Below are 21,629 nucleotides of genomic sequence, written 5' to 3' on the forward strand. Positions count from 1 at the left end.
GACTTCAAATGTCGCTGCTGAATCAACAAGAATATGTAGTCATTCTGTCATGTGACTGAAAACCCCAGCAGGTACTCAAAACGAACGCACCTAATCAAGATGCATTTAGAGACTTGACTATTTAGAAAATAGGACTTTTGCAGACTTTATAAGTTCTAAAAAATTTAAATATGTATTTATTTGTATTTTATTTATTTATTTGTTTTGTTTTGTTTTTTGTTTTGTTTATTTTTTATTTGATTTGATTTAATTTTACTTAATTTTACAGTTGTTACTCTAATAGAGAGGGCTGATTTGCCAAATTCAGAAGATCTGTGGTGTATGACACCGTCACTTCTATTTGCTGTCCTACTTGGTCTATCTGCATACAAAACTCTTGTAATGGGGGAGCAGCCTGACCATTCATCACTTTAAACACTAAACATCACATAATCTTTATCTTATTAAGTTACACCACAAAAAGTAATTCCAGTTAATTTAATTACTTAAAGGTTAAATATAAAAAAAAAGTTGTCAGTTTAATGCAGGCTGCTTTTAACTAGAAAAAAACAGCAGAGAAATACTGTCTTTTTTTAATGTGAAATAAATTGCATGAATTAAAATTAATAAACAATTATAATACATATTTCTCAAATGAATAAAATAAATGTCAATTTTATTAAGTGAAATAATCTCGCATCCAGTTGGCTGATGTCTAATACTTCTGCTTTTCAGAATGACTGAATGTTTGTTCACAACAGGATGAATAGCTTTTGGTGACTAAGAAGTGAAAATACCACAATGCTGACAGCAGTTTGTGCGAGGAAATTGGGTCACACATGTGCGCAATAGTGTAAAATACTGTATCACTAAAATGGGTCACCAAAGTTTAATGTGATAGGCCACATATCTATCGAAAACTGTGACCTAAAGCAGTTGCCATTTACTGAATTAACAGCAACTGGTATTGTTGGCTACTCTAAATAAGAAAAAAACAAATAAAAATAAAAAACACTCGTGACTTGTGATGATTTAATTCAATTTCTTGGTCTGACGACGAAATACAATAATTTCATTCCAAACTAGAGGACCTTTCTCTGTTCAACCTCTGAGTCATCAGCAAAAACATGTTCAGTTCTCGCTGCAACCATATGCTCAGATACAACCGGGTCGTTAGTCTTGATCAGACTATCAGACTAAGCTTATTAGATTTACCTCAACATCCTTTAACTACCTCTTAAGTAAAGTCAGATTAGACCTCTGATCTACATCCTCTTTATAGTATCTGGCTGATAGTCGCATAAGAGATTTGGGTTTCGTTGTACCTGTACATGGCTGTTAAAAAGGAGCTTTACTTCACAGATTAAAGGGGTTTTATATACATATCTATATAAATGAGCAGTGGTGGACGAAGTAGACAGCTTCATTACTTAAGTCAAAGTATAGATACTCCAGGTTAAATATTACTCCAATACAGGTGAAAGTTGCTCTGTCAAATTGTTACTTGAGTTAAAGTACTGAAGTACTTGCTTTTAAAAATACTTCAGTATTCAAAGTGCTATTTAAAAAGCTCTAAATGTTGTATTTTCACAAAACATGAGTGCAGTCAAGAAAACAAAAGAGTACATTTGGTTACATTTGGTTATTTACAAAACATTGCTTGAAATCTCTAAAACTATACCATGGAATAAAAACAGAAACTAAGATACTCCAAGCACAGACAACTTAGTTTGAAATGTTCATCTGGAATGTAACAGATGTTACGTAGCTCAACTAGCTTTCTCAGGTTGGACAGTGAATTTTTGTATGTTTGAGCAGTGTGGGAAACAAGGAGAACATTTCAAACGCTACGTATTATTCTTCATTTCAAAAACCTCTAAACACGGGCTGAAGATATGACCATGGGTGCTCAGGTGGAGAATTATAGCCATCATTACCACCTCTAAATGAACTGCCTGATCTGATTTGCTCCACATTCAAGCAGAATATACAGGTATGACTAAACCACTGAGACAAACAGAACTACACAAACACATTTTACTGTCTTAGGGATCAGATTTCAGAAAAGAGAAGGAAATTCATGAGCTGACTTCAAAGCTAAAGTAGTGAGTAACTAGAGCACTGATAGAAATGTTGTGGAGTGAAAAGTACAATAATTGTCTTCTGAATGCAGTGGAGTAAAAGTAATAAGTATCCACCAAAAATAATACTCAAATAAAGTACAGATACTCAAAATATGTACTTAAGTAATGTACTCAAGTAAATTTACTTTGTTACTATCCACCACTGGTGAATGCGTGTGGAACTGTTACTGTTAGCACGTTTCATCAGCCTTTTACCGCCTATGCAACTTGTGCTGTTGTATGCCTAGTTCTGTTCTCATTTTAATTTGAAAGGAGAACGCTTTTATTCTGAAATAAACCGGGCCGGAAGTGTTTGTTGTGATTTTACCGTGCGCGGACGAGAGTTGCGTGATGACGTAATACGTGAAGAGTGGGAGGAGCTTAGTTTTCAAGTCGAAGAAGGTATTAGCGTGAATCCTGTCAACAAACTCACATAGAGTGTGATTGTTTACTTGTATCAAATGGACATTTCATGACAGAAGCACGTTTTGTTCGAGGAAAGTGGTGAGTTAGTCTTACAGTCTCAAACTGCGTTAAAGCATTGCAAATGTTAACGTTACAAGAGGTGGACGTTTTGTTTAGCTAACAAGGTAACGCAAACACGCTAACGCCAGCTACTTGTTAAACTGCAGGTCGTTTAAAGGCCTGATGGATGGTTGACCTACAATTATGGCAGCATAACATTAACTTTGCATTTGAATAACTACGATTACTCGCCCTGATTAGGGAAACTGAATGTTAAAACACTGACAGAGCTGCATAGCCATCATTAGCTTGTTAGCTAATGAAGTCGTATTGTTTATGTTGTTTTACGGGAGCAAGCCTAGTGTCTTTGGAGAAAACATGTGTCCAGGTTATAGTGAATTACACCTATTAAAGCTATTTCATAAGATGACATTCTGCGTAAATAATCACAAGGCATGCGCACCACATCGTCTTCACCATTTATCATCAGTAGCTGACCACAAAACAACGAGGACTCACCAGTGGTGGACAGTAACAAAGTAAATGTACTTGAGTACAGTGCTTAAGTACATTTTTTGAGTATCTGTACTTTACTTGAGTATTATTTTTTTGATGAAGCTCATTACTTTTACTCCACTACATTCAGAAGACAATTATTGTACTTTTCACTCCACTACATTTCTGTCAGTGCTCTAGTTACTCACTACTTTTGCTTTGAAGTCAGCTCATGAATTTCCTTCTCTTTGCTCAAATCTGATCCCTAAGACAGTAAAATGTGTTTGTGTAGTTCTGTTTGTCTCAGTGGTTTAGTCATACCTGTATATCGTGCGTCTCCACGGTTGAACGTGGAGCAAACACAGAGCAGATTTCACTCAGATCAGGCTTTAATTCTCCAACTGAGCACCCATGGCCATATCTTCAGCCCGTTTTTAAAATGAAGAATGATATGTATCGTTTGGAATGTTCTCCTTGTTTCCCATTCTGCCCAAACATACAAACATTCACTGTCCAACCTGAGAAAGTGTGTTGAGCTAAGTAACATTTGTTTCATTCCAGATGAACATTTCAAACTAAGTTGTCTGTGCTTGGAGTAACTTAGTTTCTGTTTTTATGCCATGGTATAGTTTTTAGAGATTTCAAGTAATGGTTTCTAGATAAACATGCTGTAACTGAATGTACTCCTATGTATTCTTGACTGCATTTATGTATTTTGAAAATACAGTGTTTTGAGATTTTTTAAGAGGTACTTGTATACTGAAGTATTTTTAAACGGAAGTACTCCAGTACTTTAACTCAAGTAATAATCTGACAGAGCAACTTTCACTTTTATTTGAGTAATATTTGACCTGGAGTATCTTTGACTTCAGTTATGAAGCTGTGTACTTTGTCCACCACTGGGACTCACTGTCTGGATTTGATAAGTGCCCTACCTGTACTACCTACAACTCCCTAATGTTTCTCATGTTTTTACAGCTGATTGGAGGAACGCAGAATAAATGTCATCTGACCTCTGAGCACTGGAACCCCGAGCCAAAACACCCACTTTTATGTTTTGTGGTGAGGCCATGACTACGGTCAACATCACCAGAGATATCCTGCACAGGCAGATCAGAGTGAGTAAATAATAAGAGCTAAAATCTGTAATCCGGCATCGTGTTTATTCTATACACACATTAAACCAATCTGAAAAACCAGAAATATCTTTCACATTTAGATTAATGCTTTCTGATGTACAAAAGTCTGACGTGGAGTTTGATTTATGTCTTCAGGACAAAAGAGCATCAGGATTTCAAAGGTCCTATCATGTGACGGACCCCTTCATCAAAAGGCTTGGGCTGGAGGCTGAGCTTCAGGTCAGTGACAGCAAGCCTTTGTGTGCATAAAAAGGGAGACTCAGAGAACATTCATGTGTCATCATACCTTCAATTGACAGTTTATTCTTTTTGTGTTAACATAGTGTATTTCTTTGTTGTTCACAGGGTCATACTGGCTGTGTAAACTGTTTGGAGTGGAATGAACGAGGAGAGTGAGTGTTGAAAACTTAAAATTCACCTACCTTGTATTTATAGTTATTGACATGAGATCAAAACTGGTTAACATAATCATTTGAATAGTTTTAAATGTAGTTATTTGGTACATTTTCTAAATGTTATGTGCAGCAAAGGCCTATTGTGGTTGGGCTGTAAGTCCAAGTAACATTACTTTGCTGTTCCCTGTAAAAAAAAATCACTCAAAAGCATGCACAACTTCATTATTCTGCCTTCTTTGCCTCTACTCAAAACCTTTAGTGCTGATAGAGGAATGGAGTGAAATCACCAAAGGTATCACATGAGTTCAATGGGAAAAAGTGTGAAAAGAAAATCAACGAGAAATTGATTCAGCTAATTTTATTTTTGTATTGTTTCTTCTTATGACAAATAGATATTAAATCCAGTTTCTGAATTCAAAGAATGAGAATAAAGTTGTTCACCTACTGAACATCTAATATTTTAAGATAAAAACAAACAAATTAAATAAAGATCTTGAAAAGAGCCTGACTCGATCCCTTTTGTTTTCAGTTTACTGGCCTCAGGCTCGGATGATCAGCATGCCGTCATCTGGGATCCATTCAAACACAAGAAGCTTACAACTATGCACACAGGTCATGCAGCAAATATATTCTCTGTAAAGGTAAGGAGGACTCGGTGTGAGTTGGATGTTTTGAATTGTAGTAGAAAAAGTGTGATGAAATCATTTACGGTGACTGTGTTTGAACAAACAATGATGGTCCAGTTAAGGCTGAGATGAGAATAAGATCAAGCTAACCAAACTGCATAGCTCATGTTGAGACTTTGTGGAGACAAGATAAATGCAGTGTTCTCCTTAATTGATCAGAATATTTAATTGAAATTTAGCAAGTGAAACATTGGATCCATGCCAAAAAAACTCCACTGATAGGAGCCCTTCACTGATTCACAAATGGTCTCCTTGATTTGAAGATGAAAAAACTTTCTGCACATTAGGGGGCACTGTTGGCCGTTTAGTGGCTGTAGAAAGCGTCTTTGTACTTTATAGACTATGCTTTTTTAATGATCTAACAGAAATTGCCACAAGGGCATTCCATTGTAGCCTTATGACTGAAAGCTTGATCATGAGGTCAAATAGGGAAGGGAAAAAGTTCACGTTTCAAGTAACATTCAGTGTCTTTAGCAGACTAAGTCCCATTAAGAAGAAATGTAGATATAGATAGATTGATCATATGAGTAATCCATGTAAACACTGACCTGACTTCATCTTTGCCACTATTTCTTACACTTACTCATTGTAATCCTACTGTATCTGTATGTCCTTAACATGCTGTATCTGTATGTCTGTTCACGCAGTTCCTCCCTCACTCTGGGGACAGAATCTTGGTCACAGGGGCGGCTGACACAAAGGTCCATGTCCATGACTTGACAGTGAAGGAGACCATCCACATGTTTTCTGATCACACTAACAGAGTCAAACGAATTGCAACAGCACCCATGTGGCCAAACACCTTCTGGAGTGCTGCAGAGGATGGCATCATTAGGTTAGACACCACACAATCACAAAATAATTGACACTGTTATACCACAGTTGATATTTATGTTTCCATTTCTGATGTTCACTACAGACAGTACGACCTGAGGGAGAGCAGTAAACGCTCTGAGGTGCTGATTGACCTGACAGAGTTCTGCGGTCAGCTAGTCGAGGCCAAGTGTTTAGCGGTCAACCCAAGGGACAATAACTACCTGGCTGTGGGTGCCAACGGGCCTTTTGTCCGCCTTTATGACATTAGAATGATTCACAACTACAGGTCGGTTACATCATTCATTGGTTATCACAATAATTCAACAATCACTCACATGTGGTGCATTACCCACTCCAGGTTTCAACTAATCACATTTTTGTCCTTTCACAGGAAATCAATGAGTCAGAGCACATCAGCAGCTGTGCACACATTCTGTGAAAGGCAGAAGCCTATACCAGACGGAGCTGGGCAGTATTATGTTGCAGGTGCTTACATGGCTGAATTGTCTTGTCATAGCAAGTATATCAACAGGGCAGAGTCATTTTGATTTGATTTGATTTGATTGGATTAGAAAGTGTTTATTTCGGACATGTCAAAAAATGAATACAAATAAACAAAAAGACATACCCCAAAAAAGAAAAATGCAAACGTCACAAACAATGCAAAAAGAAAAATCAAAACAAAGCTGTTTCATCACTAATATGAATTCTGTAACATGTCCGAAAAGGAGTGAGAAAAAGTAACACTTATCAAATCCAACCCCTTCTCCGAAATTACTTAGTAATTAATAATCAAGTAAGTAATCCCTTTTAAATACAAACATATCCAATAATCATCTTTTTTTTTTTTAAGATTGACCATACTCCCTTTTTTTGTCTTTATAGCTATACATTAACATGAATGCATACATACATACATACATACATACATACATACATACATACATACATAAATACATACATACATACATACATACATACATACATACATACATACTTACATACATACCTACCTACACCTACATATCTAACATATCTACCTACATCTACCTACCTACACCTACATACCTACCTACTTACCTACCTACACTTACATACCTACCTACACACACCTACCTACCTACCTACATACACCTACATACCTAATTACTTACCTACCTACACCTACCTACCTACCTACCTACATACATATACACCCATACACATGTTAACACACACACACACAATTTTTTTAAAGATTGTCCATACTCCTTTTTTTTGTTTATACCTATACATTAACATGAATGCATACATACATACATACATACATACATACATACATACATACATACATACATACATACATACATACATACATACATACATACATACATACATACATACCCACCTACCTACCTACCTGCCTACCTACCTACCTACCTACCTACACCTACATACCCACCTACCTACCTACCTACATACATACATATACACCCATACACATGTAAACATATGCAAACACACACACACACACACACACACACATACAAACCTACAGCCCTACTTATTCACAACTATATATACAAAAACATACACTTGTAATTTTACATGTCTATTACACCCACATACCTGTAAACAGTTACTTACACATTAAAATACTGATACAAGTAATCAATCACCCAGTGATTATCACACCCCTTCTTCAGTCCTGTCCTTTGTGAAAGTTGTAATGGCATAAGTAAATGCTCAGATGCAGAAAAGTGGTTTTAAGGATTAGGTTGAACATCACCTTTTGTTTGATGACTGCAGGGCACCTGCCAGTGAAACTCCCAGACTACAACAACCGCCTGCGGGTCCTGGTGGCCACCTATGTCACTTTCAGTCCAGATGGCACTGAGCTGCTTGTAAACATGGGTGGTGAACAGGTAATAATTGGAACCAAAAAAATGTTAAGAGGAGTACTCAATGTTTGTTTTCAGTGGTTTGATTTAAATGTTGTTTCTTTATTCGTTACTTCTAGGTGTATCTGTTTGATTTGACTTTTAAGCAGCGGCCATACACATTCTTGCTTCCAAAAAAGTGCCAATCATCAACAGGTGGGTCTGTGCCGTCCATACCTCCAAAACATCTTAAATAGTCCCTGATATCTAAATCTGTTTGTGTGTTTGTGGTTTGTGACATTTTTCTTCATAGTAGATGTACAGAATGGAAAAACAACCAATGGCGTCTCCAATGGAATCCACTTGCCAACTAGCCATATTCGATTAGCCGAAAGCAAGATGCTTTCAAGGTATTTATGTTTTCATCCTGATAGTTTTTTGTGCACATACTACGAACCTATTTAAGGTTTGAGCATGCACTCACTGATGTTACAGAATTATGCATCTCCTGCTGTCTTCTCTGTAGTTCTACTGAGCTCCCTGCTCACTTAGAGAAGATAAAACAACAAGCCAATGATGCATTTGCACGGCAGCAGTGGACACAGGCCATCCAGCTGTACAGTTTAGGTATTCATAACGCCAGCTGCAACGCCATGCTGTATGGGAACAGGGCTGCAGCCTACATGAAGCGCAAATGGTACATGTCTTTGTATTGCATATGAAGAAGGATATTTCATCTGAAGGCTTTAAAATGATTGATCAAGTCTGTATGTGTGTTTCACAGGGATGGAGATCATTACGATGCCCTCAGGGACTGTCTGAAGGCGCTGACTCTAAACCCAGGTCACCTTAAGGCTCATTTCAGACTGGCACGCTGTCTGTTTGAACTTAAGTATGTGGCTGAAGCTCTTGAGTGTCTGGATGATTTCAAAGGAAAGTTTCCCGAGCAGGCGCACAGTAGTGCATGTGATGCCTTAGACAAAGACATAAAGGCCGCTCTCTTCACCAAGACAGAATCAGGTAGGAAAGAGTGATGTGGGCACCTGTCCGCAGTATGCAGTAGCTCTTATCTGTCAAAGAAAGTGTACACTGTTGGAATATATAACAAAAGAAAACACGTGTTAAAGTTGAAGAGTATTTGAATGCAAGTGTACTAATATGTTTGACTTTTTTCTTCACCAGCAGATGATAAGAAGGCAAACAGCTCCATTCGATTCCACTCCTTCAGTCGGAAGGAGTCTATCCCTGAAGATGAGCTGGTGTTGAGGGAGCGCAGCTTTGACTATAAGCACAGATACTGTGGTCACTGCAACACCACTACTGACATCAAAGAGGCCAATTTCTTTGGAAGGTCAGTTAAAGTTTCCAGAGGGCAGCCATTGTGCTCCGTTACTTCATTCAGAAGAATAAATCTACACCAGAGAGTAAGAAGAGCCAAATCCTACCATTGATATAGCTTTCATTCATAGATGTAGGTTCCTGCTACTTCGCACTGTGATTAAAGGAGACAGTGATAATTTTTGCAGTTTTGTCATTCCTAATTAAAGAGACGGTTTCTAAGAACATCACTGGCCCAGCAGGTCTGAATGGCTTCCTCTTTTCTCTACAGCAAAGGCCAGTACATCGTCAGCGGTTCAGACGATGGCTCCTTTTTTATCTGGGAAAAGGAGACGACTAATCTTGTGAGAATCCTGCAAGGGGATGAGTCCATAGTTAACTGCCTGCAGCCCCATCCCAGCTACTGTTTCCTGGCTACTAGTGGTATTGACCCTGTTGTGCGGTTATGGAACCCCAGACCCGAGGTAAACAGCTGACACTTGTGTTCCTCTGTGTGAATTTTCCTAGGGCACAGTGCATGTTTTGGTTTGGTGACATAACATCTAATCCCAATTCCAAAAAAAGTTGGGACACAGTTAATACAAACAGAATTTGATGGTTTGCAAAAAGTGATTCCTTCCCATCTTCTCTTCCTCTGTTCTTTCTCTCAACAGACTGAGTGTGAAAATGTCCGAGTGGTGGAGGACATGGAGGGTGCTGCTCAGGCAAATCAGCGGCGTATGAATGCTGACCCGCTGGAGGTAATGCTGCTTAATATGGGCTATCGGATCACAGGCCTGCGTGGTGTCGGCCCAGAAGGCTCGGATGACGAGGACAGCTCAGAGGGACAAGTGCAGTGTAGGCCAAGCTAGACTGAGTGTCAGCCAATCGATTGAAGGCTGTAGAAGGCAAAGCTCTCGCCCAGCTCCCGATTGAATCTTAATCCCCCCCCCCCTCCCAGTCTGACAGAAACAATGAGCGAATGTCATGTCACATCTCTGCACTATGCATCGCCCTCCCCTGTCCAAAGAGAGGACTGACGGAGACCACTTTTGGGGGAGAGGAATTCATGGAGGGTGGAGAAGACACGCATCTCACCTCTTCACAGCACCGATAACAAGCCTCTCCCTCCAAGCCTCCCAGCGGCATGGGGACGCCTCTGAGGAGAGCACCTTCACGTCACTCCCCCGTTTCTTACAAAGAAGGAGGAGTTCAGCACTTATCCCTCCTCAGGTTTATGTTGGAGAGACACACAACACATAGAAGAAGAAGAAGCCAGTGGTCAAGTGACCTATTTTCAGGTCAGGGTGGCCACACAGCTGCAGCGTCCTCCATGGAGGATCAGATCACAGGTTGGAAGACAGCGCATTGTTGCATCTCCTGTCTATACAGCTGGAAGGAGCTCAGAGTTTTAGTGCCCACTTATTGCAGAGAGCTGCACACCCAAGTCACTGATCCTGAGTTGGACTTGATCATATTTTCAGTTGAAGTTTTGGTCACAGGAAGCCTAAAATGAATTGTTGTGTCGCTTCAATGAGATATATTTGTAAGCGTTGTTTGATTTATAACTTAAAAAAACAATGGTTTCTAACACCAAAGGTTATCATCTGTCATTGAAATGGCCAAGGATTGAAATTTGTCCTCATTGTTTCACTGAAAAATGACTTTGGCATTCTGTGCTCCTTTTAGTTAAGAGGTTTTACTACAATAGATTGTTGACAAGGTCAACAACACATCAACAAAATATGTTTGTAAAAAAAAACGAAAAAACTTTCCAAAACATTTTTGGTGTTTTAATCAAGTCAGTGTCATTTGGCATGAAATGTTGGCGTGAAATTTCTGTTGGGTAGAAACAGGACACAGACTCTGATTTGTGGTTTGTGGCAACTAAGTATTTGGTCGTGATAGGCAGGAACCCTATCTTTCCTGTCAGCAAGCAGCCTGGGGTCTGGCACTAGTCTTCTACTGCAGTCAGGGGTTCAGTCTTGCTTGTGTGAGGCTTCTCTGAAACGAGTGGCGTGCAAGAAAAGACACAGAGCCATCCTTTCCATTGCTCATTAAACAGCTAATTTCCCCATGTGAAGGGGTAAATGTCAAGAATGAGTCCTCAACATGCAACACTAGGCTTCCATGTGTTTTACGTTGTTCATTAATTTTATGTTTTGTTTTTGTTTTTGAGGAGTCAAATAAAACCTTTGTTGAAAACAAAGTAAAAATATTCAACTATCGAACACCTTGTCTGTATTTGTTTTTGTTCTTTTCATGATGAAGTGTTTGTCCTTAACAGCCACACAACAGTACAGAAGTGGTGGCACATTCCTAATTAGGTCGGGGGAAAATATAGTGTAGGTGAGACTCTGGAATCCTGCTCATTCATCAGTGTCTGCTTTACTCCTTGCTTTTGCTGACTATGCAACAAATGTTAGCACAGTACATCAGAAGCATGAGTAGTTTGGGGAGCACATCATGCCTCATAAAACGTGCATAACGAGGTGACCCAGCTTTTTGAGTGGTGTAGGTTACAATGATAAAGCTGACTGAATATTCCACACTTAATGCACAAAAGCATGGAATAACATAGCTGCATCTCATCCAGTTAAGTAAATAGCTGGAGGGCATTGAAAATACAAATTAAAATAAACAATATTAATTTGATGACAATCTGAAAGACTTGACCTATAATAAATACTTAGTGATATTTTTCAAAGTGGGTTGTATGAGGTACTTTTCAATAGTAGGTATATTACTCACAGGGAATGCCAGTCAGCTCAGCACATTTTTTGAGAAATCAGCTGGACAGCTGGGACAGAAGCTATTATTCCATCAACCACTGTAGACGTGGTCCACTCTACCACGTGATATAGTCAATATAAGAAACTCTGACCCAACATTAATGACGGTGTAGGTGTAAGCTCTAGAAATGTTTCTTAATTTTCCTTTGCAGCCAGAAAGCCCATTCATGTCTGCACAATTCTGGACCATGTGCACTGATCAGCTGAACAAGTCACTGATCTATTGGGAATTTTGATGTATTTGCATCTTAGATTAACACAGTTTACAGCTAAAAATGATAAGGCAGACACGGCAATGGCTGCAGTGTTTATTTCAGCTCAGTCCTCCCCTTCAACAGCTAACACAGTGTATTTTGATAAGGAAAACATATTGTGTGGACCATGGGTTGTGTCATATGTTTAAGAAAAAACTGGGAAAGCCAAAAACTTGATTTGAAGATGCTTTCTGGTTTAATTTGTGACACAACTTCTACACCGAACGAATCAGTAAGCGTCTAACACGTGTCTGAACCGATGCTATCACCGTTAATTAGCTACTGTGGTGGGCGTATCAATTCTGTGGTATCAATATATCGATTCTCATGAAGTACTCATTTGAGTATCGATTACTCTAATGAAATATCGATACTAATTATTAAATTCGAAATAAAAGCGCATGTGTCACTTCTGATTCTTTTAGGGTAACTTGCGCCAAAGTTTTGTACCAAAGAGGCTGTTTTAAGCTTTCAACTCAGAGAATTTAAGTAAAGGATGTTAATTATTTATGTGTTTTTATACATTTATTTCATTGTTTAAAAAAAAGGCCACCAAAGGATTTGCATATTAAAGTTGTTAAATTAACAGTATTTGTCATGGGAGTTGTCTTTCAAGCGTTGCATTTTTATTATTATTATTTTTTTATCACTGAAAGTATCAATATCGGTATTGGGTATCTACAGTGCCCCTGAAGGACAAAACAAATTTACGAAAGATGAAACACTTTTACAAAGTTGGAGACAAATTTATATTTTGGAAAACATTTTTACATTTTATGAAATAAAATTACATCAGCAAAACACTTTTACCAAGGCCAAAACAAATTTACATTTAGGAAAACAAAATAAAAAAGATGAAACACTTTTACAAAGTTTAAAAAAAAAAAAGTTTATTCTATACAGTCTATGGTCGACACACGCGAATAGTGAGCTTTTGATATTCCTTACAAAACACTGTTACCATTTGAAAACAGCTGATGTTATTTTTCAACTACACCAGTGATAACTGTCCGCCAGGTGGCGCTTCTCACGCGCTTGAAGTATGTCCCTTCTGGCTTTCCGTAGAAGTGCGTCATAAACAAACCCCATCACTCCAGGCAGTGATGGCGGAGGTTGATGAGACGGACGTGATGATGAACTATCACGGGGATTTCCTAAAAGGCGATAAAAAGAACAGTCGCTACCCTTACAGTATTGTTTGGACTCCTATTCCTATTCTATCGTAAGAAGCTAACACATGTTATTTCCTGTGTTTGCTAACCTGACGTGTTACGTTAATGTGACAGGTTGTTATGTAGCCGTCAAATAAGATGAATTAAAAGCCTTAGTCAAATGTCATGTTTCCTACCACCTTTTATTTGTATTAGAAGTATTATTCTGCTACACAGTAAGCGTTTATGCATTGATCTATCTATGCAATGTCCCTTATATTGTTCTGTTCTGTTTGCATACCGCAGGTGGGTGTTCCCATTCATTGGTCACATGGGTATCTGCACCTCTGCTGGAATCATAAGAGATTTTGCAGGATCCTATTTTGTTTCGGTGAGTATCACATAAAGCAGAGGTTCCCAAAGTGTGGGTCAGGACCCCTGGGGGGGTCGTGAGATGTCTTCCATAATTTTTTTCAGAAGTTATCTAAAATATGTATTATTATTATTTATTTTAGTTTATTTACCTTGTTTTCTGATGTTTATCTTCCTTTTTGTTTGTACTTTTAATTATGAGTATTCCCTTATTATCATTATTATGGTAGTATTTTTGTAGTTATTTATTTTTTCTTCTCTTTGTTGGTTTTGTATTACTTACACTACTGGTCAAAAGTTGTAGAACACCCTAATTTTTCCACTTTTTTATTGAAATCCAAGCAGTTCACATCCATTGAATAGCTTTGAATGATAAAAAAGAAGTGGTGAACTGCCAGAGGTGAAATAGAAAGGGTAAGATTACCCAAAACTGAACAAAAGAATTACAGAAAATTACAAAAAAGAATACATTTCAGAGGTATACGAAAAGGCCCTTTTCAGGGAACAAGAACTGTGTTGCTGTTTTGCAGCAATTGAGGTGAGTCAAGCCTTGAAAGTTGGTGCTGCCACTTCTTACAGGTGTCCCAACTGTCCTTGATTACTTCCAAACCCCTCTGTCTGCATAAAAGTAGTGCTGGAACACACTGTGGTACCATACCCTCGTGAGCAATATTTGAACAGTCTTGTACTCCAGAAAGTAATGGTGGCTACTTCGATGAGTCAAAAGTTTAGACTACATTTTGGTTTATAAATTCATTCCATGATTTATTTTTGAAATTCAATTGCTTATTTGTTCGATGTTTTCATTTCAGAGCACAATAAGACATTGAACTGCATAATTTTTAATGAAATACTTGACAAATATGTGTGTTCTAAAACTTAAAAAAAAAAAAAAAGTTTAAGTTATCTAAAATAGTACATTTTATCCATTATAGTAAAAAAATATCAACAAAAATAGTAGCTAAACTTGAAATAAAACCTTGAAAATAGAAAATGTTATGAGTTTTCTGCCTTTCTTTGTTCCCAGATGACTCCTAAGTTTAGGGTTAGTGAACAGTTAATTATCAAAAGCATCGGTAGCAGTAGGTTCATTCATAACGGCACAGGAAACACAGACACATGCTCATATAGGTAGGCTAATTTTCTGCAGACCAGCTAAATGAAGCCACACTAAATCACTTCAAGGGGCAGGGGGTTCGCGAGTCTTTGGCACCTACATTTTTGGGGGTCACGGGCCGAAAAGTTTGGGAACCCCTGCCCTAAAGCTTAACTCTTCAATATAACCACCTAACGTGACAGCTCACTTGATTGTAACTGGACTGCTGCAGTCTATTGAAGTATTGGTACACAGGTCTTTGTAAACGCACTCAGTGAATGGGAACTGTGGCTTCCATTGATTCCTTCATAATCCCCATAACCATTAATATCGGGGCATCTGCTGCATTTTGGGTTAAAGATTTATACTCCTACCCAAGAAAATCTGAATTCTCCATTAACTTACTTTCAGTTAAAGTTCACAATTATTACAAACAAGATGTTTTATTTTATTTTCTATCCAGGAGGACAACATGGGTTTTGGCAGACCAACAAAGTAAGTTTCTGTTTGTTAAGTATTGTGTTTTGATCGTGTTAGAACAGGTACATCATCATCTGGTAATGATTGACTGGAATCTCAATTGGCAGGTATTGGAAGCTTGATGTGGACAAAGTGTGTGGCAATGGTGCTGCTACATGGGACAAAGCTGTGTATGATGCGTCTGAGGAATACAAGTGTCGACAGGTAAGACCATATATACTGGAATGGTCTAAATGTTTCCACATCATAATTCACATAGTGAAAACTTTTTGTTTCTCTTTTGTCTGAAGCACAATTTGTGCTTAGATAACTGTCATTCCCATGTTGCCATGGCTCTCAACCTCATGCGCTACGATAACAGCACATCATGGAACATGCTGAACCTGTGTGTGCGGTCTTTTATTAATGGGAAACATGTAAGGTACGTATTTTAACCTCATCTGGCTGTTTGTATTAGCATTAGGAAGAGTTCACATGTGGAAGTAGATTTTAGGACTACATTTATTTGGCAGATCCTTTTGGGGCTCCATATTTTGCTTAGGGAACCTGGAGATGGGATTGAACCACCAACCACTGAAGGGTATTTTGTGTTGTTTCATCACATTGTAAGGTAGTGTGCTGGCATGAAGTTGGATTAGCTTTATGGCAACACATTGCTTTAATGTAAGAAGCAATACAATGCTCATGTACATACATCTGACAAAAAGTACACTTTCGTATCATCAGTGTGTGTAGCCCAAAAGATACAAACATTAGCAGCAAAACAAAATCTTAGCTTGTAAGCTAATTTTTAAAAAAGTCTTAACAGTGTGATTCAGAAAAATCAAGATACAAAAAAAATCTGGATCAGCTTTTTTGGCCCCTGATTCTGCAATATCCAATAGCAGTTGTTGTTGCGGTAAACTAGCCAGCTGTGCACGTTTGATTGTGCAATAAAGTTTAAGTCATGGCCGGAGTTGCTAATTTGTGTTCCGTTTATTATTTTCTTATTAAGTGTATACAGTTAAGCAAACTCTGAATGTTTAGTTACACTATGTTACTTGCAGGTTTGAGTTCTGCCGCAAATTGTGCTCAGTGACAGCTGACATAAACCAGTGGGGTGAGATGATCAGCTCAGATTGCAGATCCCAGATCAATTTTAAAAAGTCCAGATCGGGGCGCTGGTGGCCTAGTGGTCTAAGCGCCCCACATACAGAGGCTACAGTCCTCGTTGCAGGGGTCGCCGGTTCAATTCCCGGCCGATCGACCATTTCCTGCATGTCTTCCCCCGCTCTCTACTCCCCACATTTCCTGTCTCTCTTCAGCTGTCGTATCAAATAAAGGCAAAAAGGCCAAAAATATAGCTTTAAAAAAAAAAAGGCCAGATGAGCTCTGATCTGATAGTTGTGATCGGGATCAGGACATCCCAACATAAAGCATAAATAAAAATCACAACTCTACTCTTGCCCACTCTATCCATAGATCCCCAATGAAGGGGAAATAACTTTAATTGGACATGCGACAAAAGATGGCAACATAAGCACAGGAAAAATAAGGCCCCTAATGGGCCAGGCACACCTGAAGTATTTACGTCACAAACATGCTCCCAGAATTGAAATAACTCTGTTGCTGGACCCACTGAGAGACATATGGCTCAGTAAATCCCCCTCATTATTCTCTGCTGACCCACATAGAGAAGTGCCAGGATCACACTTTGTGCTGCCTCTGTGCGTAGACTCCCACGGCACAGGAGTCCTTTTAAACCGGAGGGGAGTGAAGTAATTCATCACTGACATCGAGCGCACCCCCTCTTTGCCACCGCTGAAGGTCACTTCCCCGGTGGGGCTCCCTGCGCCGGCTGGGTGGAGAGGACAGTAGGACACGGGCTGGATAGTGTTTAAGAAGAGAGGGAGGTAGAGAGGGAGGGGAGATGTGGGTCTGTGGGGGTAAAGAGACTGGAACATGTGATACTTCCAACACTTTGCACGTCCTTGTTTGATCGTGTCTCACCCTCTCTACCACACACTCACAAACCAGATGTTTCTCTAACACTCTACCCTCTCTGTATCCTTCAGCTGGGCAGCGTTCCTCAAAACCTGGCTTCCCTTCTTCATGCTCAGTGGGGTCCTCGCCACGTTCATCCTCACATTCAACCTGCAGTAAGGAAGGCAGCAGTTAGCCTGGAAAAACTTCCACAGACTTTACATTTCATGCTTTCATGCTAAGCTGTTAACATGAATGACGTGTTTATGTAGAACTTTTGTTCATGCCTAAAATTCCTGATGAAAGACATCATTGTGTGTTAGTGATCTTGTCTCGGGGAGAGTATTTAAGGACGCCGGGCTGTTTGTGAGTAGCTTGAAATCAAGGATGTATGTTTGAACAAGTATTTTGTCTGTACTCAGAATTTATGATTTGATGAGGTGTGTTATATAAACTATCAACTAAATATCTGTTTAAAATTGAGTGTTTTTCACATGGTGGGTTCTTTGTGTTTCTTAGAAATCAGAGATACAGAATGAAGTCAGATTATCATTTTCTAGATTGCACCACAGCAGAGCAATACTTCAAAACCTGGAGACATATTTCTCAAGATTGTGTGTTCAGACAGGCTAATGTATATTTCAGTGATGAATCAAACAAAGTCTTACCGCTTAAAGTATTCATGAATTATTTGTGTAAGAGATAGGAGCTCCTAACAAAGATAAAAAGATGTAGGGCCCCTGGGTGAGAAAAGGTCTCTGTTTTTTCCTGTAAAAATCTTCTCCCCCCCTTGTCTTTAAAATCAAATGTGTTATTGGACATTAGTTTATAACTATTATTTGTATTTGTGTATTATTTGATGGACTTTTAATGCTTTCTGACTTCACCCTTGTGCTGGAATGTTCCTTCAAAAATGCTACATAAAGTTTCTTTTTATTTAACAGGTTTGTGTTCAATGCTGTGCATCTAAAACTTTCACATTCATTATTGTTATAAGTTTAAATGTGGCTTTTCCTCTTACTTATTTTAGGATGTGTTGTGTATAAATTCCCCTCTGGCAGTCAGTGTAGGTCACAGGCTGTTTGTGCTCTGATCGTCCTCTGTACCTTTAAGGGAACCACGCACCTCTTCCATCCAGCAGATTCTGCGTGTTATGAACTCCATCAATTCACGGGAACCTTTATTCCCAGAGTGGAGCACATTCAGAGGGGCTGATGCTGGAGCGCTCTTTGCTGCCTCTGCAGCACTGGATTAGTTTGTGAGCACAAAAGCTGCATGCAGAATTTCACTTCTTTCTTTTTTTTTACCTGTTTTTTTAATTCAGTTCTTTATCCTGAGTTTTAGTCAGCTATACCTTTAGAGATGTGTGTTTTCATGTTCTGGGTCTTTTTGGGAATCCTTCTCTGTGCACCGTGCCAGTGCTCAGAGTGTCCTTTGGGCTGCGAGTGTTTTTCTGTCACTCGCACAATGAAATGTGTTTCCACGGATCTACACACAGTGCCACAAAGTATTCCGGGATATTCAAAGACTATCATCATCACAGGGAATAATATAAACCAGATTGGACCTGATTCATTTACAGAGCTGGAGAATGTCACCAACATCATTTTGAGCAATAACAGGTGAGAATGTTTTTAGTTGCTGAATTTATGTATATCAAGCCATATTTGAAAAGACTGCCTAACTTTCTTGGTCTGTATCTCAGAAATAAATCATTTCTGTTACTCTGAATGTCTTTTTGTTTTCTCTGACAGTACAGTGAGGTGCATGACTTGTATCCAAACATGAAAATAGTGACTGTGTAGGGAGGAATGTAACAGTGTTAGTGATGTTCACAGGATCGCAGAGATGGCATCCCACAGCTTCTCTACCCTCCTCAATCTGCGCTTCCTTGACCTCAGCGGTAACCAGCTGGCACTCATCCATCCAGAGGCCCTCAGTATACCTGGCAGCCCCCTTCAGGAGCTTAACCTAAGCCGTTCACTGCAGAACTACACCGCCCTCACAGACCTCACCACAGCTCTGCGCTGGGGTGGCCTTGGGGGTCTCCTCCGCCTCGACCTCTCTGGGAACCACCTCACTCTGCTGCCTCCCGGCATGTTCTCCCACCTTCCCAACTTGCAACAAATCTTCCTCACCAACAACTCCCTGGTGGCCATCTACAGTGGGACCTTCTCTGGCTTGAACCATCTGCAGATGCTGGACCTGACACACAATGATTTCAGGACCTTCGGGGCGGACGCTCTGCAGGAGCTGGAGAGGCTCAGCAGCATCCGGATCCTTCTAGGTGACAATTCCTACACCTGCTCCTGTGAGATCCGAGAGTTTGTGTCCTGGCTGAACGAAACCAGAGCTCAGGTAGACATGGAAGCTGTGAGGTGTGCCTCTCCGAGAAGGTTAAGTGACACCCATGTGCGAGGGCTCAGCATCCAGGTCATTGGATGTGTTGTTTCAGTCCAAGCAGAGGTGCCTGACCTGACCCTGCAGACGTCGTATGTGTTCCTCGGGCTAGTGCTTGGGTTTGTGGGCATGGTGTTTCTTTTTGTGCTCTACCTGAACCGCAAAGGTATGAAGAAGTGGATCATTGACATGAGAGATGCATGTCATGACGTCCTGGAGGGTTATCATTACCGGTACGAGATTGACTCAGATCCTCGGCTGGGGCACATCCCAGCAGGTAACACGGGCAGCAGGGCAAAGGGGCATTTGGGATCAGCTCCATCACAGCACCTGCCTAATGACACTTGTATTATCCAGGTTCCTGCAGACACACAGATTAAACATGTGACAACCTCTCCACCACTTAGCACATAAAACTAAAACGGTGAGTCAGAAAGATGCACTACAGGTGTGACAGAATATGCAGATACTGTAAAATGTGATTTTCCTGTATATACAAAGCAGTTATTATCCCACCTCAAGTGCCTTTTTATTTAGGCACCATTATAGAGCAATAGACGTATATGTATACTGACCTTAATATTGTGTGTTTATCAAATATTTTATAGAAATGATTACACAGGCTAGATTGAAATATAAAATTAGCATTTGCATATGTTTTTATGTGTGGTGCTTTTTCGTGTAAGACTTTGAATATCATGACAAAATGCAGAGAACATCTGGAAAGAGAACTAACTAGTTGATAGCTCAATGCCATACAAATGTATATGAAAAACTTTAGACATCAGGCAAGCTATGTAGTAAGACTTTATACAATTATGTATACTTTAGTAAAACAGAGGAAAAATACTTAAATGTAACTTCATTGTGTTCAAAGTATGATCTGTTACAATATTCAGAAGAATAAATATGAAATGTAATGCATGCCATGAAAGCTGCTTAACACTTGTTATAATTAAAGTAACATTTTGATGTATTTTGTGTGTTTCTGTTTTCTTATGACTGCAGTAAAACCACAAGCCAGCATACTGCAAAGACTCACATTTTTCTTCCAGGTGACCTTACTACTTCAGTTCATGGTTTGGGTGATTAAGTGATTCCATGGAGGAAAAAATAGGGCAGAATGAAAGATACTATTCGGGAAAACACCTGCTGGCTCTGCAGCAATACACATCTGTGTGTATTTGTCTTTTACAGCATGCATGTGAAAAGGTCTAGTTGTGAGAATGTTTCACCATCATTTGGAATGTTTAACAAATATGGTGCACATTTGTTAAAAGCTTTTTCCTACTCCTAAGAGTTCATTTGCAAAAACAGATATCTCCATTTTTATACATTTTCAAAAAACATGTTTTCCTTTTAATATACATTTTTAAGATACCGCTAATTAGTAATGCCATTTTGTCTTAGTAAAAGCCACCCAACTTCAATTGATTGATAATACCTAAAGCTAGTAATAGAAAAAAACAGGTTTTTTGAAACATTTTAAAACATTTTAAAAGTGAGTTATGTGTTTTTGCTAATGAACTCTTCTATATATATATAACTACTTTTTATTTAAATAGCCCTTTCGGTTTCTCAATCTTATTTAATTACATACATGTCAATGCTGTTAAAAATATATGTGTCTGTAAATAACAGCCGTGTTAATAATTTCAAACCAGAGTTTACTGTACAGAAGTTTGTAGCTGCAGTTTTTAGACTGTTTATACATAGCACCAGTCCTCACTTTTGTTAGATGTTTTATCAAGAAGGTATTTTTCTCTACATCTATTTAATGTACACTACCGGTCAAAAGTTTTAGAACACCCCAATTTTTTCACTTTTTTTATTGAAATCCAAGCTGTT

At 39.0% G+C, this 21,629-nt stretch overlaps 3 protein-coding genes across 6 annotated transcripts; all 3 read left to right on the forward strand.

Annotated features, from left to right (window-relative positions):
- Window positions 1–2,454: 2,454 nt before the first annotated feature.
- Window positions 2,455–11,505, forward strand: wdtc1 (WD and tetratricopeptide repeats 1). 4 transcript variants are annotated; one of them, XM_034698428.1, is made up of 16 exons: window positions 2,455–2,606; window positions 4,041–4,180; window positions 4,337–4,420; window positions 4,547–4,593; window positions 5,126–5,237; window positions 5,930–6,117; window positions 6,202–6,384; window positions 6,490–6,584; window positions 7,887–8,002; window positions 8,098–8,173; window positions 8,271–8,367; window positions 8,484–8,654; window positions 8,742–8,977; window positions 9,140–9,308; window positions 9,567–9,759; window positions 9,949–11,505. In XM_034698428.1, exons 2-16 carry the CDS (start codon window positions 4,115–4,117, stop codon window positions 10,144–10,146), a joined length of 2,031 nt encoding a protein of 676 aa, XP_034554319.1. In that variant the 5' UTR covers window positions 2,455–2,606; window positions 4,041–4,114; the 3' UTR covers window positions 10,147–11,505. The 4 variants fall into 4 exon arrangements, with proteins under 4 accessions (XP_034554319.1, XP_034554321.1, XP_034554320.1 ...); XM_034698430.1 differs by having other exon boundaries at window positions 9,143–9,308; XM_034698429.1 differs by having other exon boundaries at window positions 8,274–8,367.
- Window positions 11,506–13,377: 1,872 nt separating this feature from the next.
- Window positions 13,378–18,322, forward strand: LOC117823356 (transmembrane protein 222-like). Its single transcript, XM_034698529.1, has 6 exons — window positions 13,378–13,542; window positions 13,778–13,862; window positions 15,403–15,434; window positions 15,527–15,623; window positions 15,710–15,840; window positions 17,474–18,322. Exons 1-6 carry the CDS (start codon window positions 13,424–13,426, stop codon window positions 17,559–17,561), a joined length of 552 nt encoding a protein of 183 aa, XP_034554420.1. The 5' UTR covers window positions 13,378–13,423; the 3' UTR covers window positions 17,562–18,322.
- Window positions 18,323–18,443: 121 nt separating this feature from the next.
- Window positions 18,444–20,724, forward strand: LOC117823355 (trophoblast glycoprotein-like). Its single transcript, XM_034698527.1, has 2 exons — window positions 18,444–19,003; window positions 19,220–20,724. The coding sequence occupies exons 1-2, from the start codon at window positions 18,744–18,746 to the stop codon at window positions 20,193–20,195; spliced, it is 1,236 nt and encodes a 411-aa protein (XP_034554418.1). The 5' UTR covers window positions 18,444–18,743; the 3' UTR covers window positions 20,196–20,724.
- Window positions 20,725–21,629: the final 905 nt, after the last annotated feature.

The sequence above is a fragment of the Notolabrus celidotus genome, chromosome 12 (assembly GCF_009762535.1).
Source record: "Notolabrus celidotus isolate fNotCel1 chromosome 12, fNotCel1.pri, whole genome shotgun sequence".
In the NCBI taxonomy this organism is placed as follows: Eukaryota; Metazoa; Chordata; class Actinopteri; order Labriformes; family Labridae; genus Notolabrus; species Notolabrus celidotus.

Bases quoted from the DNA above. Each gene is read 5' to 3' on its own strand.
- wdtc1 (XM_034698428.1), top strand. From the start codon at position 4,115: ATGTTTTGTGGTGAGGCCATGACTACGGTCAACATCACCAGAGATATC. The intron at 6,385-6,489 runs GTCGGTTACATC...GTCCTTTCACAG, and splicing joins AGAATGATTCACAACTACAG to GAAATCAATGAGTCAGAGCA. The intron at 8,368-8,483 runs GTATTTATGTTT...TCTTCTCTGTAG, and splicing joins GAAAGCAAGATGCTTTCAAG to TTCTACTGAGCTCCCTGCTC.
- LOC117823355 (XM_034698527.1), top strand. From the start codon at position 18,744: ATGTGTGTTTTCATGTTCTGGGTCTTTTTGGGAATCCTTCTCTGTGCA. The intron at 19,004-19,219 runs GTGAGAATGTTT...TGATGTTCACAG, and splicing joins ATCATTTTGAGCAATAACAG to GATCGCAGAGATGGCATCCC.
- LOC117823356 (XM_034698529.1), top strand. From the start codon at position 13,424: ATGGCGGAGGTTGATGAGACGGACGTGATGATGAACTATCACGGGGAT. The intron at 13,863-15,402 runs GTGAGTATCACA...TTTTCTATCCAG, and splicing joins CAGGATCCTATTTTGTTTCG to GAGGACAACATGGGTTTTGG. The intron at 15,624-15,709 runs GTAAGACCATAT...TTTTGTCTGAAG, and splicing joins AGGAATACAAGTGTCGACAG to CACAATTTGTGCTTAGATAA.